This window comes from Hippopotamus amphibius, chromosome 8 (genome assembly GCF_030028045.1).
Source record: "Hippopotamus amphibius kiboko isolate mHipAmp2 chromosome 8, mHipAmp2.hap2, whole genome shotgun sequence".
Classification (NCBI taxonomy): Eukaryota; Metazoa; Chordata; class Mammalia; order Artiodactyla; family Hippopotamidae; genus Hippopotamus; species Hippopotamus amphibius.
The window spans coordinates 32,292,760-32,320,318 of NC_080193.1; the positions used below are offsets into that span (position 1 = coordinate 32,292,760).

Below are 27,559 nucleotides of genomic sequence, written 5' to 3' on the forward strand. Positions count from 1 at the left end.
TAACTAAGGAGGTAAAAGACCTGTACTCAGAAAACTATAAGACACTAATGAAAGAAATCAAAGACGACACAAACAGATGGAGAGACATACCATGTTCTTGGATTGGAAGAATCAACATTGTGAAAATGACTATACTACTGAAAGCAATTTACAGATTCCATGCAATCCCGATCAAATCACCAATGGCATTTTTCACAGAACTAGAACAAGAAACTTTACAATTTGTATGGAAATGCAAAAGACCCCGAATAGCCAACGCAATCTTGAGAAGGAAAGATGGAGTTGGTGGAATCAGGCTTCCTGACTTCAAACTATACTACAAGGCCGCAGTGATCAAGACAGCATGGTAGTGGCACAAAAAGAGAAATAATAGATCAATGGAACAGGATAGAAAGCCCAGAGATAAACTATGGTCAACTCATCTATGACAAAGGAGGCAAGGATATATAATGGAGAAAAGGCAGCCTGTTCAATGAGTGGTGCTGGGAAAACTGGACAGCTACATGTAAAAGAATGAAATTAGAACACTCCATAACACCATACACAAAAATAAACTCAAAATGGATTAAAGACCTAAATGTAAGGCCAGACACTGTAAAACTTCTAGAGGAAAACATAGGAAGAACACCGTTTGATGTAAATAACAGCAAGATCTTTTTTGATCCACCCCCTACAGTAATGAAAATAAAACCAAAAATAACCAAGTTGGACCTAATGAAACTTCAAAGCTTCTGCACAGCAAAGGAAACTATAAGCAAGATGAAAAGACAACCCTCAGAATGGGACAAAATATTTGCAAATGAATCAACAGACAAAGGATTAATCTCAGAAATATATAAACAGTTCATCCAGCTCAATATCAAAAAAGCAAACAACCCAATCAAAAAATGGGCAGAAGACCTAAATAGGCATTTCTCCAAAGAAGACATAGGGATGGACAAGAGACACATGAAAAGCTGCTCAACATCACTAATTATTAGAGAAATGCAAATCAAAACTACAATAAGGTATCACCTCACACTGGTCAGAATAGGCCTCATCAGAAAATCTACAAACAGTAAATGCTGGAGAGGGTGTGGAGAAAAGGGAACGCTCTTGCACTGTTGGTGGGAATGTAAATTGATACAGCCACTATGGAAAACAGTATGGAGGTTCCTTGCAAAACTAAAAATAGAATTACCATATGACCCAGCAATCCCACTACTGGGCATATACCCAGAGAACACCATAACTCAAAAAGGAACATGCACTCTAATGTTCACTGCAGCACTATTTACAATAGCCAGGACATGGAAGCAACCGAAATGTCCATCAACAGATGAATGGATAAAGAAGATGTGGTACATATATACAATGGAATATTACTCAGCTGCAAAAAGCAATGAAACTGGGACATTTGTAGAGACATGGATGGGTCTAGAGACTGTCATACAGAGTGAAGTGAGTCAGAAAGAGAAAAACAAATATTGCATATTAACACATATATGTGGACTATAGAAAAATGGTACAAATCAACCTGTTTGCAAGGCAGAAATAGAGACACAGATGTGGAGAAAAAACATATGGACACCAAGTGGGGAAAGGGGGGAGGGTTGGGGGGAAATGAATTGGGAGATTGGGATACCAAATAGTACACTCTAAACATATGCAGTTTATTGTAAAAATTAAAAAAATAGAAAATTAAAAAAAAAACTTACCTAGGGAGGTAAAAGACCTGTACTCTGGAAAGTATAAGATGCTGATAAAAGAAACTGAAGATGACACTAACGGATGGAAAGATAGACCATGTTCCTGGATTGGAAGAATCAATATTGTCAAAATGACTATACTATCCAAGGCAATCTACAGATTCAATGCAATCCCTAAGTTACCAGTGGTATTTTTCACAGAATTAGAACAAAAACTTTTAAAGTTTGTATGGAAACATAAAAGACCCTGAATAGCCAAAGGAATCCTGAGAAAGAAAAATTAAGCTGGAGTAATTAGGCTCCCTGACTTCAGACTATACTAGAAAGTTACAGTAATCAAAACAGTATGGTACTAGCACGAAAACAGAAATATAAATCAATAGAACAGGATAGAAAATCTAGAAATAAACCCACACACCTATGGTCAATTAATCTATGACAAAGGAGGTGAGAATGGAGAAAAGACAGCCTCTTCAATAAGTGGTGCTGGGAAATTTGGACAGCTATGTGTAGAAGAATGAAATTAGAACACTCCCTAACACCATACACAAAAATGAACTCAAATAGATTAAAGACCTAAATGTATGGCCAGATACTATAAAACTCTTAGAGGAAAATATAGGCAGAATACTCTCTGTCATAAAGTGCAGCAAGATGTTTTTTGATTCATTTCCCAAAGTAATGGAAATGAAAGCAAAAATAAAGAAATGGTATCTAAACTTAAAAGCTTTTGCACAGCAAAGGAAACCATAAACAAACAAACAAAAAATACAACCTACTGAATGGTAGAAAATATTTGTGAATGATGCGACTGACAAACAATTAATCTCCAAAATTTACAAACAGCTCATGTGGCTCGATATCAAAACAATGAACAACCTGATCAAAAAAATGGGCAGAAGACCTAAATAGATATTTCTCAAAAGAAGACATACAGATGGCCACAAGGCACATGAAAAAATGCCCAACATCACTAATTATTAGAGAAATGCAAATCAAGACTACGGTGAGATATCACCTCACATTGGTCAGAATGGCCATTATTAAAAAATCTACAAAAAAATTAACGCACTTTGTTGTACAGCAGAAACTGGCACAGCAGTGTAAAGCAATTATATTCCAATAAAGAGCTTAAAAAAACCATAATGGAAAAGAATATGACAAAGAATATATGTGTAACTGAATCACTTTGCTGTACAGCAGAAACTAACACAACTTTGTAAATAACTATACTTTAATAAAATAAATTTAAAAAAATTAATGCTGGAGAGGGTGCAGAGAAAAGGGAACCCTCCTACACTTTTGTGGGAATATAAATTGGTACAGCCACTGTGGAGAACAGTATGGGGAGGTTCCTTTAAAAACTAAAAATAGAACTACAACATGACTCAGCAATCCCACTCCTTGTCATATATATGGAGAAAATCATCATATAAAAAGTTACATGCACCGTAATGTTCCTGGCAGCACTATTTACAACAGCGTGACATGGAAGCAACCTAAATGTCCATGATTAATGGGTAAAGAAGATGTGGTACATATATACAATGGACTATTACTCAGCCATATAAAAGAATGAAATAATGCCATTTGTAGCAACATGGATGGACCTAGAGATGATCATACTAAGTAAAGTAAGTCAGACAGTGAAAGCAAATATAATATGATATCATTTATATGTGGAATCTAAAAATGATACAAACAAACTTATTTTCAAAACAGAAACAGACTCACAAACCTCGAAAGCAAACTTTTGATTACCAAAGGGGAAAATGGGGGCCAGGGATAAATTAGGAGTTTTGGATTAACATATACACACTACTATATATAAAATATTGATGGATAACCAGCAAGGACCTACTGTATAACACAGGGAACTCTACTCAATATTCTGTAATAACTTATAGGGGGAAAGAATCTGAAAAAGAATAGATATAGGTATATGTATAATTGAATCACTTCGCTCTACACCTGAATCTAACGCAACATTGTAAAACAACTGTACTCCAATATAAAATATAAAATAACAAAACAAAACAAAACAGAAAACCACTCCTAGGATTTAGAACAGTCAGCAGTCGCATTTGAAAAATCTCTACATTCTCTGTCTGAAGATGAGGCAGAAGTTACAGCAAGTTGTGAGGAATGTTCTTCCAATTTACCCTTTGCACACTCTGCTCACTCCTCCTAGGTCTCTTGGGAGGGCTTGCCATTGGCAGAATTTCCAGTACTGAACAGGCAGATGAGGAGACCTCCAGGGTAGGCACCAGTGTGCAGGGCTGTAGGATACCACGTGCAATGACGCATTGTCCCTGCATCTCCCAACTGGCTGAAGGGGATATTGTCCTCCGTTGCTGGTGACATTTTTGTTTTGCCAGTTCTAGGCAGGCTCACCACTAGTAAACACAATTATTCAACCACCTTTTAGACAACACTAGAAAAGTCTCTTTAGGGGAGCCACATACCCTGTGCTTCTGAACGGCATCTCCCACATGAGAGGAAGGCATTTCCCACTGAGCCCCAGAGATGTTTACACTAGGGCAGTCTTCAGGCCTTCCCCAAAGGACCCCATGGTGTGCGTGCTGGGACCTTGCTCACAGCTCTCCTGCCAGCAGCTGTGTCCTTGGGGCATGCTTCCGCTGCTCATCCACTACTGTTTTCTTCCACCCACAACGTTGACTGTGTCACTCTCTGCTAGTTCCCATGCTGCGTCTTCAGTCAGTTCTTCTCAGTTTCCTTTGTGCATTTTCTGCTTATCTATGGACCTTAGGGTTCTACTTTTGGGACACTTTTCCTTCTTGGGTCAGCATTTTGTAGTGGAGCTCATGCCCTTAATGGCTTGCTCTGTTCCCTATGTGCTGGGATTGCCCACCTCCGTGTCGTTGCCAGAGTCTTACCTCCCTCAGATCGTGTGTGCTGGTGCCCTCTCCTCCACGTACTTGATAGACCCCTCACACACAGCATGCCCCACCCAGGTCAGATCACACCCACTGTGCAGTGCTGGGGTCATGTCCTTGCTGCGTCTCCAGACACGATTCTGCCTGCAAATTACACCATGATATTTAGTAAAATCTTCAATAGATTCAGTTAAACACTTCAGGAGAATTTCTTTGAAGGAATTGTTGTAGCAGTGTAATTCAAGCCAAAATTGTTTCTTGAATTGCCCTGCTACAACCCAACGGACTGTTTTGACTTGTCACAAAGCTAGCCTGAAAGCCTCATCCCTAGAAACTGGCACTGGTGGGCCAGGAGCTGGATCTCCCTTAAATATATGTATTTTATGAGGCTCTGAATGTTCTAATCTGATTCTGAGGGATCCTTGGTTTTGACCAACATTTGACCACTTACTCTATCAAATGAAGACATTGTGGAAAATTAAGAAGAAAGTGGATTAGTGGAGCCACAACCAAAACAGTACAAAATGAGGCTAGGAGGGAAGAAGCAGAACCAGCACCTTGCAAGAAAGGGCTGCGTTTAAGCACCACACTGATGTGAGTGTGATAGCGCATCGCTTGTTACTGAGGACATTAAGGAGAGGAGTCTAGGATACTATAGAGACATGTAAAGGCAGCTGGAGGGCCTTGACACATGCACCCAAGAAGCTTAGAAAAAACATGTGCTGCTGATTGTCTCTTGTATCTGTCTGTGTTGTGTCTTAAAGTTTTCAGTTTGGATTTTTCCATTCTGTATTGTTTAGTTAATAAATCTCCTCATTACAGTTCTAGATGCAACCAAATACTTCTACTCCACGCTGTGTTATTTTACTGTAGAGGCCCTCCCAGGACCCCTTTCATCCTTTTCTTTCTTTAATTCAGTCATTTTTTCTTCAACTGCTTCATCATTTCTAATGGGACAAACTTTATAGTTTTGGTACAGGTTTTGCCTGGGGATCACCCCCAATGCTTTGTCATTGTGCCTCTGACCCTCTTTCGTGGCATCAGTGGTCCATTAACACTACAGAGAAGACCTGGAGTCTTGCTAGTGAGAGGCTGGTTCTCACAGCCCACTTTGTGGGGACAGCAGCCTCCTCTTCCTAGGAGGAGCTCAGAGGGTGCCAACATGTATTTTCTGAAGGTTTAAGCACAGTGTAAACAAAAGGACAAAACTGACCAATATTGTTGCTGACTTAATCCCTAACAAATTAACCTAGCGGGGTTTATCCAACAACAAAGATGTCTTCAGTGGCTAACCATGGAAAATAGCCCACAGATGGGCAAAGGAAGCATGAGGGGAAGGAGGGGACTCCTGCTTGGGATCCTTGAGGCTGTCGGGACATCCTGGGGAGCTTCAGTCCTAATGGCCACCAGGGGACCAGTGGAGGACTGTGCTTTCCAGCCATGGCAGTGGCCTTTCAAATTGATGGCAGTGACTTCAGTGAAATATTAAAAACCCAATTTAACTTCAAATGGGTGAATATTGCCTCATAGTCTTTTTTTTTAATTGAAGCATAGTTCATTTACAACATTGCGTTAGTTTCAGGTGTACAGCAAGGTGATTCAGTTATATGTATGTATATAACTCTTTTTTTCAGGTTCTTTTCCCTTATAGGTATGTTGGATGTTGGGTGGAGCTCCCTGTGCTACACAGTAGGTTCTTATTGGTTCTCTATTTTATATATAGTAGTGATAGTTTTATGTTTTGTCCCCCTCGGTCCTGTGTCACCAGATCCTGGGGAACGTGTCAGTCCAGCGGTGAAGTAGAACCAGCTAAGGCTGGGATTAGATGTGATGACCTGTTTTTGTTTCCTCCCAAGTTTGCTTATAATTCAGGTAATAATTGGTTTTTCGCTGTGAAAGAAACAAATCTTGAATGTTTTCAAATCGTGGTGAAGAGTAGCTGTCTTGTGGGCTTTCTGCTAGGTTCCGAGGCCAGAAAGCTCAGCCCTTCTGCACCCTTTCCTGTGCATGGGGCTGTGCCTGTGCCACAGGAAGGTGCATCTGTGATTTCACCTCTCCTTTCCTGTCTCTAGGGTCTGGACTTCGCCAGGTTCACCGCACACATGTTCGCTGGGATTTGCTTTGTTCTGCTTTTCTCCTTTCCACTCCTCAGACTGCTTTACTGGAACAAAAAGCTCTATAACAAGGAGCCCAGTGAAATTGTTGGTGAGTGAAAGTGCCTCCTCATGTAGCCTGAGTTTATGACCATGATGTTATTTTTTCCCAGGGAAGTTGCCACAAAAGAAGCAGGAGGTTAACCACATGCAAAACATCAGGGATGTATCCGTCATTGGGATGCTGCATGTATGTCCTCATCTGCCTCCTGGTACCAGCGTGCTTTCAGGAGCTTTAAGTCCATGAGCTTTACCTCTTTAGTTTTCTGTAGAGTGAGGTGTGGTGAAATGTGGGAAGCAGTGTCCACTGTATACAGTTTACACATCAAGACCGCATTAAACTACGTGTATACAATACAAATAGCATAGCATATAGACTGTATTGTTCCAATATGTTGTAGTTTGAAACTAAATGTGATTACAAAAATGGCAACATAACCCAGCACAGGGGATAAAATGCCACGTCAATCAAGGTCTTATTGGTGAGAGAGCAGCCAGGAGGAAGAGGGCTCATGGCCATCTTGTGGGTTTGCATTTTCCTCACTAAAATTTTTAAAAGTTTTAGTAGATGTTTTATTGAGAACATTATTGGTCAGGATAGATTAGAAGCAATAGATTACTTGGGAAACAGCCAGCCTTTTCTTGGCCAGGCCCCGAGCAGGACACTGTGCAGGTTGCCTGGACAACAGGGCACATCTGATGAAGTGGAGCATAGTGATGAAGGTGCATTTCTTCCTCTGCAGTTTCAGATGATGTAGTTTATGGGTGTCCTCACAGAGCTCATAGATTGTATGTTTACCTCTGTTATTCCTCTGTCTTCCGACTTTGAGCTTTGTCTTTATTAAGATAATATTAAGATAACCAAATCCCATTTCTGTGTAAATAGTTGGGGACCTAAGTGTGCTCTCACGAGCCCTCCTGCTCATCAGATGGTGACTATACAAGGTAGATGTGCCTTTCTTTCCTGTGTGACTTTTGTATTCAGAATTTGACCATTTTTGTTCTAGTTAGGAACATATCATATATACATTCTCAGGAGTCATCTATATAAAACATGCTTGTCCTAGTAGAATTTAGTCATCCACCTCTACCAGAGAAATGGGATGATAAGCAGAAATTTCTATTCTAGGCAATATTTATTGACTGCACAAAAATTTGGAGTACTCTTGTGGATGTAAAAATGGTACTTTAAATATAATCAAACAGCAGGAAATTCCTGGGCAGCCTCTTGGCCCAGCTGTGGGTGAAGGTGATGTAGATGCAAGACAAGTGGGCAGCTTCCTGTGCTCAGCTGCTCGTGGAGGCGTGGGCTTGGGCCTCATCAAAGTAGCCCCAAACTGTGGGGGGTGATCACATGTGGGGGGCTGGAGGGAAGGGGGGACACAGACAGAAGTGCTGGGGTGCCAAATGGAACAGTCCTTTACGCCGCAGGGCCATGGAAGCTTCCTACCATGTAGCATAGTTTTCTTCATTTAGGAAGAATGTGTTTTCTTGACAGCATAGATAATTCCTCATCCTGGTGGTCTATAGAGCAGGACATGTGCCTCCCTTGAGGAAAAAAAGAGTCCCAGATCCTCTTACAGCTGTTATAGAGAGGACAACTGCAAGTGATTCCATTACTTCTCTGTTTTGAAGAGAATTGTAATCAATGTTTGCTTTTTTTTTTTTTGAATAGTTATTTCTTACAATATCTTGATCTGTGTTTCTCATTGACCAGTGTATTAACTTGCTTTGGCTGCTATAACAGAGTACTGCAGACTGGGTGGCTTAAACAGAAGATGGCTTATTTCTGTAGAAGTTAAGGTGGCTTAGTCAGCCACAATAGGTGGCTTATTACCTCATAGTTCTGGAGGCTGGAAGTCCAAAGTCATGTACTGGTTGGCTGTGAGGAAGGGGCTGCTCCAGGCCTGTGTCCTTGGCTTTGAGACAGCCACATTCATGTTCACATGGTATTCTCCCTGTGTGTGTCTGTGTCCACATTTCCCCATTTGTGAGGACACCAGTCATCTTGAATTTGGGACCATCCTAATGACCTCACTTTAGCTAATTACATCTGCAATGACCCTATTTTCAAATAAGGTCATGTTCTGAGGTACTGGGAGTTAGGACTTCAACACATGAATTTTTAGGGGGACACAATTCAACCCATAGCCACCAGTTAGAGGTGTTCAAAATGTTTTATCATCAACTAGTATATGGAAAGTGGGGTAACAATATTTAGGTTTAGTTTTCTCATGGAAAGGATCATACAATGGATAGCTAGGGAGACTGTCATCAATCACAGTGGCTAATCTGTCTCTAGAAGCTTGTGGGGGCACAGCTGCCCCTCTCCCCAGCATCCTCAACTTCCCTGGTGATCCGAATGACTCAGGAATGACTGTTACACATGCAGATTACCAGGCCCACCCCCAGAACATCTATGCTGTGAATAAGATCTTCTGGAGAGTCGTATCTTGAGATTAATTTGGATATACTGATTTGGAAGTGTAGAAAACAAATCTGTATAACTGACTCCTCCACTCCTCCTGAGTAAGGAGATGAGGAAAGCCTCAAGGGGAGATGGAGGCGGTGGCTGGGACACAGATGATGCAGAAACCCCATGGCAATATCAAGACAGGCTGTAATCAGTGCACAGTGAGCTGTGCAGAGCCAGAGCAAGCATTCTGAGCCACCATTGGGTAAACGGGTCTCCAATGTGGGTTGCTTGGTATAACTTTAGATTCCTAAGCCTTACCCCAGAGATTTGGGTTCAGCAGGTCTGTGGGGTGTCCAGAGCATCTGTTAGAATAGGCTTGGTTATGCTGCAGTAAAAAGTAACCCTGACATCTCGGTGGCTCTTCCTCACTCTGGCCTCATGTCCACTGTGGGCTAGCAGTGCATTGCTGGCTGATAGTTCTCAGAGCCCTGAGCTGCTGATCATCATAGACAGAGAGCCATGTGTTCCACTCTACCACTGAGTGACACAGCTTATCCTGACTATCACCAGGCCCCCACAGTAGCAGGGGCCAGGATGAGTCAGCCTGATAAGTGGTCAGAATGGGACAGAATTTGACTTATTTGTTGAAAAGCACAAATATCACCAGAGTATGTCCTTCTGGCCACCAAATAAAAACTCATGCTGCTTCTTCCTAGTATTTTATATAGAATTTTTATATCTTTGTACATTAGGGATATTGGTGTGCAGTGTCCTCTTTTGAAATGCCTACTTTTTGCTGTCCTCAAAGGATGAATATAGAAATATACCCTCCTCTTCAGTTTTTGAGAAAAGATGGTGTTAAATTGCTATTATCTTTTCCCTTAAACATCTGCCAGGAAATTTAAAGGCTTAGCCCCACCTCCCTCCCTCCCTCCCTTCTTTCCTTCCTTCCTTCCTTCCTTCCTTCCTTCCTTCCTTCCTTCCTTCCTTCCTCCCTTCCTCTTTCTCTCCCTCTCTTGATTTCTCTTCCTCCCTCCCTCTCTTTGTTCCTTCTAGTTTTTAACTACATATTCAAATTCCTTAATAGATATAGGGCTAGCTATTAAGGTTACCTATTTCTTCTTGAGGGCTCACTGGTGGTTTATGTCTTTAAAGGAATTTGTAGGGGTATATTCTTGCCTCTTTTGTCATAGATTAACTGACCATAGGTGTTTCGGCTTATTTCTGGGCTCTCTATTCTGTTTCATTGAGCTATATGTCTGTTTTTGTGCCAGTATTATGCTGTTTTGATTATTGTAGCTTTGTAGTATTGTCTGAAGTCTGGGAGGATTATGTAATGGCTATAGAATTTTTGGTAAGGTAACCTCTCTCATTCCTGATATTGGATTTATGTCTTCACTTTTTTTCTGATTGGTCTGTCTAAAGATTTATCAGTGTTATTGATCTCAAACAGGTTTTGATTATATAGATGTTTTCTACATTTTTTTCTCTCTTAATGATTTATACTCTGATATTTATTATTTATTTTCTCAGCTTACTTTGGGTTTATTTATTCTTCTTTTACTAGTTTCTTAACGTGCGGGTTGAGGTTATTGATTTTATATATGTCTTATTTTCTAATACAGGTATTTAGTACTCTAAATTTCCTTCTAAGTAGTGGCCTCCCACCAATTTTGATATGTTTTGTTTTATTTCCCTTCGGTTCAAATTACTTTCTAATTTACATTTTGATTTCTTCTTTGATCCTTGGATATTTTAGGTGTATTTACTTAGATCAAATTTGGGGAATTTTGCAGTTACCTAATTTAATTTCACAGTGGTCAGAGAATATATTTTGTAAAATTTGAATCCTTTTGAATTTATTGAAACCTGTTTCATGGTAGAATGTAGCCTATTCTCATGATATTCTATTTGCACTAGAAAAGAATACATATTCTGCTGTTGTTGGTTGGAGTTATGTCAATATGACCAATTAGGTCAAGTTGGCTGATAACGTTATTCAGGTCATCCATATTCTTACTGATTTTCTGTCCACTTGTTCTATCAATTACTGAGAGCTGGATATAGAAATCTCTGATTATGACTGTGGATTTGTCTATTTTTTCAATTCTATGATTTTTGCTTTACATATTTCAAAATTTTGTCACTAGGGTACATAAACATTTAGGGTTATTATGTCCTCTTGAAGAACTGACACCTTTATCATTATGAAGTGACCTTCCCTATCCATAGTAATATTCTTGCTCTGAAGTCTAATTTGATCTTAACATAGCAATTCCAGGTTTCTCTTGACTAGTGTTAGTGTGGCATATTTTTGTCATCCTTTTACTTTTAACCTTTTTGTGTCATATTTAAAGTGCATTTCTTGCAAATAGCTTATAGCTGGGTCTTGCTTTTTTATCTAATCTGATAATCTGTCTTTTAATTATTATGCTTAGATCATTGATATTTAACCTGATTAGTGATATGGTTGAATTTAAGTGTATCATCATGTTGCATTTTCTAATTGTGATTTTAGTTATAATTATATCACTAACTTCAAGTTATATTATATCACTTGGCCTAGGTATATTCCCCCATCCTGAGTTAGAGCAGGTGACCCCCCTCTAGGCTCCCTGGCAGCCACCACCACCTGTGAGACAGCACATCCCACATGGTAATGGCTTTGCTGGTTTGTAACATGTATAGGGCAAACAAAAGTAATCCCATAAGAGGTTGGTTAAGAAGCTCAGGAAGATAGTGGCTGGTGGTAATTGGAGAGGTAGAAATGAGACATCTGATGATGTGTTCTGGTTAGGGCGAGTTGGGCAAAGGCAAGAGCTAAAATGTATACACTGGGATCAGAGCTCACAATGGCGCTCACCATTTGAGGTTCTTGAGTTGTCCCCAAAGATCTTTGCAGGCCATGGGGAACCACTAGATATATGAAAGAAGGACTCTATCTCTATCTATCTATCTATCTATCTATCTATCTATCTATCTATCTATCTATATCTATCTATCTATCTATCTATCTATCTATCTATCTATCTATCATCTATCTACCTATCAATCATCTATCTATCTATCTATCTATCTATCTATCTATCTATCTATCATCTATCTATCTATCTATCATCTATCTATCTATATCTATCATCTATCAGCTATCTGTCTATCATCTGTCTATCATATATCCTTTTAGATTGGTCGGCCTAGATAGATCTATCCTCTTAGAAGATAGGTAAATAGGAAGATAGATTCTTTGTTTCTATGTATCTTTATAACTGTATTTATTTATAGATAGATAAACAGATATATAGTTTCTATAGATGATAGATAGATAGATAGGGCAAACAGTGTTTTATGATTAACCAGGGGGTGGGTTGGTAGGAAGTGACTTTAGTCAAAGTTTACTGAGGAGCAGTCAGCATTGGTAAATGTGAGGAGATGAAGCCCGGATAAACTGGTGACCAGAGGCAGGAACACATGGACCCTGCAAGACCCACGCCATTGTGTCCTGAACTGCTCTTGTGGCCCACTACTGCCTTAGCCCATGTTCATTTATGATGTATCTTTTTCTCTGTCTAGCTTATTGGAGGACTGTCCTATAACTTGTGAATTTACTCTTCTCCTTTAGCATCTAGCATGGTATCTGACACCTATTACATGTTCAGTGCAGAAATGTAGAGGCAAATGACATTGATAAGACCAAAATGACATTTCAGGTTCATGTACCTGGAAGATTAATGATGTCATATAAAAACTAAGACAATGAGGGGAGAGAGAGTTTTGTGGGGGAAGATGGAATGTTTATCTGTGAATCTTGTAGCATAGGGCTCAGAGGGCAATATCAAGTAGCTGATTGGGATCAAAGTCTTAGAGCTCAGCAGAGACAGGGTGGGGAAATGGCAGAGGGGGTGCAGGGGAGGCCTGGGAACTGAGGAGTGGACACTTGACTGAACTGAGCTCTGGGTGCAGGCAGTGAGCTTCCTTCTCCTGGCCAAAATCTCTCTCGACTAAATTTTCCCACAATGGATGATATATTTATTTTATTCCATAACTAGGGAAACAAAGGAAAACTACATGAGCATTAACCCATGGGTTGATCTGGGGAGAGCAGCCCATCCTGTTTGATTTGATGGCTTAGAAGCAACTAAGCTCTGGGTGTGCATGAGGGGCTGAGGGTGCCGCTGGAGAAGACACCTGCAGAAAGGAGCCCTGGGGACCTGGAAGGCCAGATTCACAGTTTCTGCTTCTCTAAACACAGAGGTGGGGAGGATCCCATAGACTGCCCTGGGAGTCTTGTGTAGCTCTTCAAGGTCAATCAGCTGCTTGAGAAAGTGGCTGTCACTAGTCTGGCTTGAAAAGATGGCTAGAAAGTCTCTGATACTTTAGGGATGGGCTTTGAATGATATCAACTATATAATGAGGTTCAGAGCATTGGACGAAGTAACGGCACTGTCTACACCTTCTCTGAAGCTGCTGCACAACCTTGTCTCCCCTTTCTTGTCCCAGTGTGGCGTTTGTGTCTGTATGTGTGTGTGCGTGCGCATGCACGTGCTTAACCTTTCAGAAGGCTAGCTCATATGTTTTTATCCTCTTCCTTCTCCTCCTTTTTATATTATCACAACCTCATAGGTTGTCTAATGAGGTGCAAATTATGTTTCATGAGGGAATTATGGATCTGTTTCTCTGAAGAAGCTTTCAAATTATACTCAAGTTTCTTCTGTTTTAGCAAGCTGCAAAGAATAAATATGTACTAAATGGAAACACTTTACTTATCTTGGTTCTAAAGAGTTTTCATCTTTCAAATGCTGACCCTTTAGAGAAAACCACAGTGGTGTTTTCCTTGTCAACTGAACCCAGACGTGCGCACTGCTTCACAGGTCTTGGGAGAATTGCCCTGCCTTGACTCTGCTCTAAGCTCTAATCTTGCTTGAAAGTGTGTGGTATTATAATTTCATTTTGAATTTTTATGATATAAAAGTAGTGCATTGCACTTAAAAATAATATAGTCCATTGCACATAACAGGTGATTCATGAAAATACTGTGTTTCCTTATATTGTTTTAGTGGATATTTTGAGAAATTTATGTAGTATCTTTAACAGTAAAAAAGAAGTTAAAAGTAAAATTTCAAAGGATATTCTAGTACTTTAGGAGCCAATGAATTGAAAATTCATTTCTCTCCACTCTTCTATATCAGAAGGGGCTTGAATTCATTGATGGGTAAAAATTTGCCTCATTATGTTAATTTCAGAAGTTCATAAAATTGTCTACATTTCTCTCCTTTGTGTGCTTTTGTAGATGCAAGCTCAACTTGGGGACCTGATCAGGAGGGAGGGTTCTCCGCATCTCCTGCTTTTACCAACTGCCCTGTTGGGGAGACCAGGCACCACCTACTAAACTTGTATTTCCAACGTTTACTAGATCTGTTTCAAAGATTAAGCAATGTCTGGATTTTGAACTGAGATCTGAACTACTGGCTGCAAGAAGTAATTTCTTGGGAGGGAAAAGGTTGTTGGGTGCTAGCTTTGATATGCCTCTTGAGGAATTTATTCTTCACTCAAAGCATTGAAATTACATTATTTTGCATTCACTGCAATTTTTAGAAGTCAGCTTTGTCTTCTGGTTCTGTCACAATAACATGAAAGCTAAGAAGCCATTGCTTTGATTTGGCCCTTGGAGATCTGCATCACGGGTGCGTGTTTTCTGTTCTTGGTGGTGCTGATGTCTGAGGTTGCGGGAGACTGAAGCCTCGGCTTTCCTTTCCTGCAGAACTGAAGCATGAGATCCACGTCTGGCGCCTGACTGCACAGCGCATTAGCCCAGCCAGCCGCGAGGAGACAGCGGTTCGAGGTCTGCTCCTGGGGAAGGTGCTGGCGCTGGAGCACCTGCTGGCCCGAAGGCTGCACAGCTTCCACAGGTATCAAGCCAGGCCCTACTCAGACCACTCTTGGTTCTCATCTTTACCAGTTATGCTCAATGGATGGATTGTATCAACAACCTATTTATGACCACTCTGAGAGTGTCCAAAAGTCATGTGCAAAATGTGAGCTAAAATGATCGTGAAGCACACTGCAGGGTACAGGGTACTGTGAGAGAGTACCTGAGCTGCTGTGCCAAGCCTGTCACGGTGCATTATCTTATTTAACCCTCAGTTAGCTCTCTGGAATGTGTGCTGGTATTAGCCCCAGTTTAAGGATGAGAAAACGGAGGCTTCGAGAATTTGAGCAACTTGCCCAGGGTTATACATCTAGGAAAGAGTGTTGCCAGGAATTGAGCTCACACTCAACTACTGCCTGTCACACTTCACACCTAACACTTGATGCATAAAAAGAATAAAAATCAATTAATATAACACACTAATCTAACAAAATATTCTCCCAGTAGTTGATTTTCAGGGAGCTCAAAGAACACCTTAGTCTTACTCAGTTCATTTCTTGGACTTTTTTGTTTGTTTGTTGTTGTTTTTTGGTTGCTGTGCAGCATGTGGGATCTTAGTTCTCTGGCCAGGGATTGAACCCTCGGCCTCTGCATTGGAAGCGCAGAGTCGGAACCACTCGACCACCAAGGAAGTCCCTTGGGTTTGTTTTTAATCAAAGCTGAGACCTAACGGTAGCAGTGAGGTGCTGAGTTTTTCCTCCCCACTCCGATGAGGTGCTGAGTTCCCTCCTGTCTTTACTCTGGAAGTACTGGCAGAAGAGCAAGAGTGGGCTCACCCCTCAGGGGTGTGGACGCGTGCCCACAGCAGGGTCGGGAACTGGGTGGAGACGAGAAGTCTGTCACAGCAGGGGAAATGTGAGTGCTTGTGAAGGTAGTGAGAATGATCTTACATGTGGCAGTTTGCTGAGACCAGCCCTGTGTTCCCAGAGACCAGGCAAGCAGGCTGAGGACAGGAGCTGGGTGCACTGCCACCAGCAGCTGCTGAGGGTCTTCCAGCGTAGCTGCAGCCGGGTCTGAGAAGTGGGGGGAGACGGCACAAGCACGTATGTGGAGACTCACTTGTCCAGAGATGCAGCCCAGGGTGAAGCTCTGTCTCAGTGGCCTCAGCTCCATCTCAGCCCAGGACCTACCTGTACCCCGTGACGCTGGAGAAGCAGGACCTGGTGTCCCCAGGCTACAGGAAGGCCCTGAGTTGCAGGCTGGGACAGAGTGAACAACTTCAACAACAGGCATAGGTGTTAAAAGGAAAGACTTTGTAAATTAAAGATGCAGGAGTAAATTGCCCTGCATGCATTTGACTAACCTTCAAGTTTCAACATGCTCCATTTGGTATGGGTGTTAAGACACAGTCAGTGTATCTGAGGGTTAAAATGTGAAGAAACATGTGACCTCAGAGATTCACCAAGTTTCCATCAGCTCATCCTGTTTTGATCACAGAAAGGGAAACTGAGGCCCAGAGGGGGCAGTGGCTTTGTAAGGCCACACAGTCACTGATCTAAGGGTGATCTAAGGTGTGTACTATCTCTGCAGGTCTTGTTTCTACATTTTATTTAAAAAAATTTTCCACTACCAAATGTAAAATTGATAGCTTGTGGGAAGCTGCTGCATAACACAGGGAGATCAACTCAATGATGGGTGATGACTTAGAGGGGTGGGATAGGGAGGGCAGGAAGGAGTCGTGGGAGGGAGGGGATATGGGGATATATGTATAAATACAGATGATTCACTTTGTTATACAGCAGAAATTGGCACAACAGTGTAAAGCAATTACACCCCAATAAAGAGCTTTAAAAAATTGTCTTTAGAACCACTCACTTGGGTCTACCGTACTGGCTGCGTGGTCGACCTCTGTTGATACTATGACACGTGAGTGCTCATGTAGACTAACTTCTCCACCGCACGGCTTCTTTGTCCTAACTGGTGAGGGAGGAAATGAAGCAGAAAAGATGTGTCAATAGGAAAGGTTAAAAAAGAAAGGCTAGCTGGAACAAACAGAGGTGACTGGAATGGAAACAGAGATGTGCAGGAGCCATGACCACAGGGGAAGGAGGCAGACATAAATGCTTCAAAGTAGATTTCCAATTGATAAAAATCACCACTGAAGCAGCTGGCATTTTTTTTTTTTTTACTTTTTCCTTTAATGAAATTATAAGTATAACACATCCTCCTTTTTTTTAAAGCTCTTTATTGGAGTATAATTGCTTTACACTGCTGTGCCTGTTTCTGCTGTACAACAAAGTGAATCATTTGTATTTATACATATATCCCCATATCCCCTCCCTCCCATCTCTCTAAGTCATCACCAATCATCGAGTAATACATCCTAATTTTGAAAAAAAAATTCAGGAAATTAAGAAGTAAAAAGAGGAAAACCAAGGTGGCTTACTGTGTCATTCCCCTGTTGACATTTTGGCCAGTGTTGTTCTGATGTTTCCTGTGCTGTGCTCACACATGCCTCATTGAACAGTCTGGTCACTTCATGTATTACTTTTCCTTGGAAATCTTGAGTGAGCATCTCTCCCAGTCCATGAATGCAGCTGCATTGGGCACCTTACACCATGATGCCTGCCCCGTTCCATGGCTGCACCTGGAGTCACCCAGTGGACAGCGTCCAGGCCAGGGGACGATGCTGACTGCCATCCTGCTGGCCTCAGTGCTCGATGCCACCAGGAAAATGATGTCTGCCCTTTTCTCTTTTAGACAGATCTCACAGGAAGATAAAAACTGGGAGACCAACATCCAGGAACTACAAAGAAAGGTACTGTGGTTTCTGTTCTTGGGGATTTCTTGAAGAACAGAGTAGCTTCCTTTTCTTTGCTTCATGTGAAGCTGCTACTGAAAGTCATCTCTCTTTTATTCCTGTAGTTATACATAAGACAAAAGTTATTTCCAGGAATTAATGGGAAAGATAATTTTCCAGACATGGTGGGCTTATTTTGTCCAGGAATTGAAAAGTTAAACTCTTTATGTTCCCTTTAAGGTAGGGCAGCTCTTTCTGTGGTTAATGTGGCCACAGGTAACGTTGGCCGGCTCTCAGCTCCCCTGACCCTGAAAGGCAAGTCTGTGGTTCCCACTGTGCATCTGAGGAGATGAAAGCCAAGATGAGAGAGGCATGCTGCTTGAGACGAAACACCTTTTGGGGCCAGAGATGGGGTGTATGTCTTCTGCCATAGGGCTCTCACTTCATGAGGCAAAGCTCATTTTGGGTTCTTTTTTTTTTTTTAAGGGCTTTATTGGAATGTAATTGCTTTACACTGTTGTTCCAGATTTTGCTGTACAACAAAGTGAATCAGCTGTATTTAAACATATATCCCCGTGTCACCTCCCTCCCACAACTCCTTCCCACCCTCCCTATCCCACCCCTCTAAGTCATCACCCATCATTGAGTTGATCTCCATTTTGGGTTCTTTTGTTCATTTGCCTGCCTTGGTGGAATTTCAGGACACATAGTGCCCCTCTCCCAGCCAAGAGAGCTCTGCTCAAGATCTGCTGGAAGTCACTTGTATCTTCATGAAATTTCAAATCCAGGTGGTTTCTTTCCTAGGGAGAGGCTGAATACCCACTCTCTAATTATGATAGGAATATTTTCCTTTGCTAAAGGAAATTTAGATGTTGGGGCCTGGTGGGTAACGTGTTCTTGGTGTCTCTCCTCCCAGCATCTGTCCCACTCAGATGGTCAGGGTTAGGGAAGACGGGTGTGGCTGTGACACTTTTCTGGCCTCAGGTTTAAATAGACCCTGACCACTTTTCCTAGACTGTGTAGTTCTGGCCGCAAGTTAGGGGTGAGACTGTGTACCTCTCTGTGTACCTGGTGGACAGGGAGTGGGGCGCTGGGCACTACCCCTGCATTGTTTCTCAGACTTCTCACTGTGATGACCCCAGATAACCAAGGGATAAAATTTGACAGACACTCCAGGATAACAAAGCACAAACTTTTGATCATCTTATACCAGCTGAACGACACTGGACTATCCTTTGACCTCCCTGCTCCCTCTGTTTCCAATCCTGGAGTCAGCCCTAGTAATACCCAGTTTCTATGGTTAACCTGGCCCAGTGAAGTGCCATGCCCCTTCCTTCCTGATTGTTCATCACAGACCCATCTAGCAAAATTGGCTTCCTTGAAGGGGGAAGGGGAGGATGAGTGGGTGCCAGCCAAGCCGCTAGCCTTGGCAGTGGTTGGGGAAGGAAGACAGTGCTCCCAAGGCAGCCCCCACAGTCTGTGAGCAGGGGGCCAGACACTGCCACCAGAGCCACTGTGACACAGACAGTTATGCTTGAGGTTTTTGTGGCAGCAGCTTTAACTGTGTGACCAGAGAAATCAAGAGAGAAAATCTATCTCTATCTGTATGTCTACCTACCACCACACCCATACTCAAGTCTGTGTCTGTGTCCATGTCTGTACTTGTGTGTGTAGCAATGTCTATATCTATATCTATCTCTGTATCTATATCTATATCTTTATCTACACCTATCTTACCTATAGCTCTGTCTATACTTACCTATACCTATACCTAAATCTCTATTTATAGCCTTATCTATATTTACATCTAGACGTGGATATCCTAGGCATAGACCACCAGACAGAGGTGCTGGGGAGACCACACTGGAGAAAGGACACGATGCAGTTGTTGGTTCACGCGATAGAGTGTGAGTCACACAGGGGCCTGTTTAGCTGTGCCCCATGTGCAAGCATCTGTGTGCTTGTCAGGACCTCACCCCCTGCCCCAGCCCCACACAACTGTGGCCCTCGGAGCACAGCACCCTCTGGGGATCTTGCCCTGTCCTGCCCTGCGGCTCAGGCCCACTGGAAGGAGGTCTGCAACTCCAAGGTTAATGAAGGTGCTGCACAGCACCTCGCCTCGCCCCCTGAATGCCTGGGGCAGGATCCCATATGTGCCATGTGGTGACTAGGGGACTGCTAAGTGCATTCAGCAGGAGTCCTATTATTGCAAGAACATTGTAACCTCAGTGCCACATGAGCAGGGATTCGCAAAATAGAGGGAAAGGTGAGCTAAAGGCTGTGAATACACAGTACCTATGGAAATGCATGTGTCTTGAAGGGCCAGGTCCCTGGAACTTATGCGTGGGTTTCCCAATGGTTCTATCTCAATTAATGCTGACAGTGGGGCTGGAAACAGCTTAGCATCTCTGTGCCATATTGAAAATCTATTTAGTCAGCTGTCACAAAAAGGATTGTACTAGGTTTTAATTTATTGTGTTTATTTTTCATTGATTTTGATTTCAAGATTTTGAATGCTGTCATCTTGAATATGTAGTTTTCCTTGTAAGGCATGATCTTATCATCTTCTCTCAGGTTCAAGATGTTATATTTTCCATCATAAGGAGAAATTTGTAGTGATTCAAATCATGTAGGATTGTGGACACATCACAGAAATCAGATTGTACTGAGTAAAAGATATTTTCCTCTCTCCAGCACAGGATATCAGACAGGACCCTGCTTGCCAAATGCCTGACAGTACTGGGATTCGTCATCCTCATGTTCTTTCTCAGTTCCTTTGTCCCTGGTGTTCATCTTGATCTTGGTGAGTCTAATTTTTTGAATATCTTTTGTTGGTAGGCTTTTCAAGTGGCATCACCGTCTGGAAGGGAAGGTTTCAAAGCTTGTTTCAAGACACTGGTGAGGGCCGACAGGGCTAGTTTTCTGGAGGAGAGGGAGTGGGAGAAAGAGATACATCTCAGTGCCACATCCTCAGCCCCTCCAGGTTTATCCCTCAACCCATTAGAAGGGATATACAGAGTGAAGTAAATCAGAAAGAGAAAAACAAATACCATATGCTGATGCATATATACGGAATCTAGAAAAATGGTACTGATGAACCTAGTGGCAGGGTAGGAATAGAGATGCAGAGGTAGAGAACAGACTTGAGGACACTGGGTGGGGGTGGGGGTGGAGGGGAAGCTGGGATGAAGTGAGAGAGTAGCATTAACATATATATACTACCAAATGTAAAACAGATGGCTAGTGGGAAGCTGCTACAGAGCACAGGGAGATCAGCTTGATGCTTTGTGATGACCTAGAGGGGTGGGATAGGGAGCGTAGGAGGGAGGCTCAATAGGGAGGGGATATGGGGATGTGTGTATACATATAGCTGATTCACTTTGTTGTACAGCAGAAACTAACACAGTACTGTAAAGCAATTATACTCCAATAAATATAAAATAAAATTAAAAAAAGAAGGGATAGAGAACAGGGTGGATAGCATCATATCCATTATACTTAATAATCAGATCTTCAAACTGTTACCTGAGAAGCATCTCCAGAAGAGATAAGAGGTCATATCAGCAAGCCCCCAGTCCTGCAGTTTGTGCAACCCACCTGACGATTAAATGAGAGACTGTTAGTGAAAAGGCCAGAGAATTACTAGAAGTCTACACTGGTCCCTCTCCTTACCCGATGGTGCATCCATTTTCCCTGTGTAGCAGGACTCTGTTCTCCCATCTGCTCTTCTCTCACTCTCACAAGCTATGGCTCTCACTCTGTACCTGCCCCAAGGTCTAGGTTGCATGGCCCATCCCCACCTGAGACATGGCCATCTTACAGAAGAAGCTCACCAGGTATCTTGTTTACCCTGGCATTCTTCCACTCTCCATCAACATTTCCCATGTTTCTTAGATCTTTCTAATTGATTTAATAGTTTTCTCTATTGCTGTCATTATTGAAAACAAAATAAAACCACTTCCAAAACCCACCTCACATGAAAGTATAGATTTATGAGAAAGTTAAGTTTGAGGAAGGGTCAAGGAATATTTTCTTTAAACAAAATCTTTACCTATGGTTTTCCTTCAAAAGTGAGCTCTGCTACTTTGTTTTTATAAATATTTGACTACTGCAACATTTGAAGAATATAACTTCTGTAGAAAGCAAAGCCTCTTAACTGTGTAAAATAGACACATAAAATGGGCAGGTTTGGTTATGCTCCTTTGGTTCTTGGCTACCACTAGGAACCTTTATATCTCTAAAGGTTAAACAAATGCAACAAAACTGGTATTTTGTGGGCAGAAGGGTTCCATTAGCTAATTTTTTTGGTGTTCACAGATTATTCTGTTTCTTTTCTTTTCTTTTTTTTTTTCTCCATGTTGGCTAAGTTTATTAAGCTTGAAGGAAAGTTATTGTCTCAGCTGCAGGAGCTTTAAAATCTGTAATATTCCACTGGCAGCTACTTTATGAGAAACAAGTCATAAAATTATATTTAAACTTTACCATCATATTCTCATTTGTTCTGCTTACAATTTTTTTAATTGAAGTATATTTGAATTATAATGTTGTGTTACTGCTATATAGCAAAGTGACTCAGTTATACATACATATACATTCTTTTTCATAGTCTTTTCCATTATGGTTTATCACAGGATATGAGTATAGTTCCCTGTGCTCTACAGTAGAAGCTTGTTATTTTGTTTCTAATTTTATTTGAGATTCTACTTTAAAAGAACACATCATGTATATTAAAGACTGAAAAAATATATTGGAGTTTGCATGTAATTTTGTTAGCATTTGGCAGTGGTCTTTGTAGAGATGACAATGCTTTTAAAAGTTCAAGTCAGATATTTTACCATAACTATGGACTTAAAAAAATCTTGATTACCCCTAAATTTTTATTTTAGCCTTAGAAGTCTACACTTCTTACTAAGTTAGTCACATCTTTGTGTGGTTGTTGCATCTGGGATTGAAGGGCTTTGTTTCTGCTTTTAAATCTTGTGTTTTCAGTTAAGATTGTGTACAAATGCTTTTATCTGGGGATCCTAGAACATGTAAGCTATACATTTGCATATTCACCGTGATGGGAAAAAATTAGGTTGACTAGGAGAAAAGCTTGGTTGGCATATATTTTAAACAGAATACAGTTTCCTTAGAGTTACAGTCACTCTCTAAATGGGAACAGGGGCAAAATTAACACAGGATCTTCCCAGGGATTCAGCAGATAGAGATATGATCATTTGTCTTTCGTGAAGTGCTATTTTGAATATGAAATACTGGGTAAGTCAAACATAATACAATGTAATGCTATATAACGTGTGGTGATGTCACATAACACAATGTGCATCATGTAACATGTGATATCGTATAACACAATGTGATGCCATATGACAAGATGGTGTCATGTAAGCTGTACCATGTAACACAACATGACATCACATAATACAATGTGGTGTCATATAACACCATGTCATGTAATAAAACATGACATCACAAAACACATTCCTTTATGTAAACAACATAACCTAAGCACAGCAGTGATTATCATTCTTTTCTTCCCTTACTTTATTTTTTAAGTTATCATAGAGCAAAATTGATTTTTCTTTTCAAATTCAAAATTCTATGAACTTTAACAAAGATGTACATTTATGTAACTGCCACTATAATCAGAATACAGAATAGTTCCATCACCCACCCCCGCCAATTTCTTTGTGTTATTCTTTTGTGTCACCCTCTGCCTTAATCCTGGTGACTCCCGATATGTTCTCCATCACTATAGTTTTTTCTTTTGGAGAATGTCATATACGTGAAATCAGACAACCTTTGGGTTTGACTTCTCTCACTCAGATTCATCCTAGTTATTGCAGGTGTTAATAGCTCATTCTTTCCGTTGCTGAGTAGTCTTCCATGGTGTGGATATACCACATTTTGTTTATCCATTGGCCCATTGAAGGACATTTGGATTGTTTCCAGTTTTTGGTGATTGTGAATAGAGCTACTCCAAACATTTGTGTATGTGGTTTTGTGTGAACTTAAGTTTTTATTTTTCTTGGGTAATTTTCAAAGACTGGGATTGCTGGATCATATTGGGGGTGTGTGTTTAGCTTTAAAAGAAGCTGCTGTACCATTTTTCAGAGCGACTGTAGCACTTTACACTTCCACAGTAGTATATGGGAGCTCCAGCAGCTCTACATCCTCACCAGCACTTGGCATAATTAGACTATTCTTTAAATCTAGAACTCATGTGTGATAATCATTTGCTTACCTCTCTGTCCTCTGGTGTCCCCCTCCCTAGCTAGATTCAAGGGCATGGTCCATGCCTTCTAGGCTTTTCTCTACTCAGTGCCTTGTTTTAATGACTGACACATTAGTAGATGTAAGATATAGGTTAATAGAATGCATGAACAAACTTCTTATTGATTCTCATAGATTCCAGTTTCATTATTGTGAGAATGTCATGTGTGGCTGACTCAGCCTGGATTCTCTAGAGAGCAAAGCCTCATATGAGAGTATCTACTGTTCTCATACTCTTCACTAGAGAGTGTAATTCCAGGAAAGAGAAGTAGAGTAGAGAAGGGTGTGAGTCAAAGCAAGGCTGAGTCATTATCTGCCCACATTATGGGCCACTGGTCACTCCATTCCATAGGATAGTCTGAGAAGAAATATGAGATGTGTCTCAGAACTGTCCATGGGGTTGCGTGGGAGAAAGAGGAAGCATTTACCCATTGGTGCCCATCACCCATTGCTCCAAGTTCATCCCCGTGGAATGCCAACTTGCAAGTGCATTCAGCTAATAAGTGCACGAAGGCCACGCACCAGAGGAGCCCCATCTGGGAAGCAGGTGTTGGTGCATGGGCTCAAAGGCAGATTTGGTCAGGGCACACTTGTATGAGAACACATTTACACAGAGCTGGGCACTGCCACAAACTTCTGTGAGTGACAGGAGAACCCCAAAGGACCCAAAGGCATAGGTTCTCTTACAATAAGTTTGATTAGATTTCAGTTCTGGAGATATTTCTGTAATTATTTTCCTGATATGTCTTCAAAATTGCTGGTGTTGTCAGTATCTCTTGGTGTCCTTTGTTGAGAAATTTTATTACCTTTGTTAAAGTATTTTTAGCTACCAGTAAAACAATCTACTTGATATTAAGCAAAATAGGGGATTATTAGAAATATACTAGGCTAACCCTCAGACTTCAAGGGACAGTGGGCTCTGGGGGACAGGAGTTGGAGTGGGGTGGGGGAAGCAGACTTAGGGAGTAGAAAGGCACCCAGTCTGAAGGGATGCTCCTGTCCCACAAACACCCTCTTCTCTTCTCTTCTAATTGCCTCATGCTTCTTCATGGACCATTTTCTTGTTTTTTTTTCTGCTTACGGCAGAATAGAGATGGTCTCATTAGTTTCCTAATTTATAGGATCTCAGTTTCAGCCACACACAGAGAAAAGACTATTTTGGATCCCAAATTCCCTGGAGAAGAGTTTGATTGGCCCTAGGTTGGCTTAATTTCCTTTCCTAACCCAGAAATTATGACCAGTATAACAGGGTCACATGGAAAGCATGGCCAAACAAATTAAAAGGAAAATATAACTAAAATATTAAAAATACCTATAAATTAATTGAAAGATAGAAAATGGACAGGAATCCTGAATAGACTCTTTGCAAAAAAGGATATTAAAATGAATGAAATTACCAATAAGCATATGAAAAGGTGCTTAACCTTGTGTCATTAGTGAAATGTGAATCTAAACCACAAGATACTGCTATATCCACACCTAAGTGGCTAAAATTAAAGGCTGACAACACCAAATATTAGAGAATATAGAGCAAAAGGAAGTGTCATACATTGCTGATAAGATTGTAAATTTGTACAGACTTTTGAAAATGATTTGGCAGCATCTACTAAAATTTAGGACAATGCATATCTATTGCCTAGGAAGTTTGTTCTTAGTTATATGCCCAACAGAAACGTGTATGTATGCACACCAAAAAGTCATGTCTTAAAATGCTTATGCTTGGGCTTCCCTGGTGGCACAGTGGTTAAGAATCCACCTGCCAGCGCCGTCATGCCCCGCGCCGCGCCGCCAGCTCTCCTGCTGCAGCTGCTGGGCTTCGCCGCCGCCGCGGACTGCCCTTCATCCACCTGGGTTCAGTTCCAAGACAGTTGTTACATTTTTCTTCAAGAAGCCATCAAAGTAGAAAGCATAGAGGATGTCAGAAATCAGTGTACTGACCATGGAGCTGACATGATAAGCATACATAATGAGGAAGAAAATGCTTTTATACTGGATACTTTGAAAAAGCAATGGAAAGGCCCAGATGATATCCTATTAGGCATGTCTTTTGACACAGATGATGCCAGTTTCAAGTGGTTTGTTAAGTCAAATGTGACATTTGTTAAGTGGTCAGACCGAGAAGATGGCGAGGATCTGGTTGACACCCGTGCCTTTTTGCACACCAAGACAGGTGATTGGAAGAAAGGAAATTGTGAAGTTTTTTCCGTGGAAGGAACCCTTTGTAAAGCAGCTATTCCATATGAAAAGAAATATTTATCAGATAACCACATTTTAATATCAGCTTTGGTGATTGCCAGCACAGTAATTTTGATAGTTTTGGGAGCAGTCGTTTGATTCCTGTACAAAAGAAGTTTGGATTCTGTTTCACCACAGTTTTTTCAGCTGCACCCCAATCACCTTATAATGATGACTGTGTTTTAGTAGTTGCAGAGGAAAATGAATATGATGTTCAATTTGACTGAGATTGTGGAAATCTCAGATTAAGACACCAAATACCTTGACAGTGATTCTTATGCAAGATTTCAATATAGAACCTGACAATGAAAATCAGTTTTCATATTACCTTATTCTAGTAACATTCACTATTCTCATGTAATCATTGATTGTGATAAAAAATAATCTTTAAGATCATTATAAGAACAAAGTTTTTAAAAAGGAATAATCTTAGATATAATTTAATGGTTTTAACCACCTCCCCAAATGTACCTTTCACTTGAAAAAAGTTTAAAGCCCAAGTATTAATAGTAAATCAGGTAAAAATAAAAAGCCAGTCTACTTGTCTTACCTCCTCTATCTTCCCTCCCAAGGAGTTCAACCACCTTAGTTTATAGTTGAGTTAAAAAAAAAATCTGCTTACCACTATGGTTTTAACAATCACTAGGTCTTTAGCAATTTCTATGGTCTTTCTCCTTTATCAATAAATTATGGAGGATAATCCTGACCTTAAAATAGATTCTCTACATTTAGATATCAATCTTCCTTTGTGATGTAGATGTAGAAAATTTTACAGATTTTAACACCCCATATGCCACATAATTATACAATTTCAGTACTTTTAGAACGCTGTTTTGGACCACAAACAGTATTTAGCACTGATCACAAATGGTCAGAGTTTCATAAGATTTAATAAAGCTTGTGAAACCAAAAGAATTACACCCATACCGGGAAGGTGTAGAGGAGGCTGACATTGTGGATAACTCTTGGATCATAGTGCCCTTCAAGGATTTCTTTCCTACCACCATATCTGTTCCTATGTATCTCATGCTTCCCAAACTTTGATGAAGTTTATCATTCAATGACATGAAGACTGTGTAAGCAATAACTGCAGAGAAAAACTATATACTACTGTAGTGATGGTGTTTAGTTTTCAGTATGTGTACTGTATATTTTAAGACTGGTGAAATAATCATTTGGGAGATAAAAAATGAAAACAGAAAAAAGCTGAAAGAAGAATGGTTTCTTTAGC

The 27,559-nt window shown here is 40.9% G+C and overlaps 2 protein-coding genes across 2 annotated transcripts in view; both read left to right on the plus strand.

Annotated features, from left to right (window-relative positions):
* OCA2 (OCA2 melanosomal transmembrane protein) overlaps positions 1-27,559 on the plus strand; it is a 258,996-nt gene that overhangs the window by 142,893 nt on the left and 88,544 nt on the right. Inside the window, exons 15-18 of the mRNA XM_057747088.1 lie at positions 6,658-6,790; positions 14,913-15,060; positions 17,781-17,838; positions 20,515-20,623. Of these exons, the coding sequence (XP_057603071.1) occupies positions 6,658-6,790; positions 14,913-15,060; positions 17,781-17,838; positions 20,515-20,623 (448 nt within the window). The remainder of the gene's footprint in view (positions 1-6,657; positions 6,791-14,912; positions 15,061-17,780; positions 17,839-20,514; positions 20,624-27,559) is intronic.
* LOC130859555 (CD302 antigen-like) lies at positions 25,864-26,555 on the plus strand. Its single transcript, XM_057747089.1, is given in 3 exon segments — positions 25,864-26,158; positions 26,324-26,452; positions 26,455-26,555. Coding segments are annotated over 3 exon segments (525 nt in total).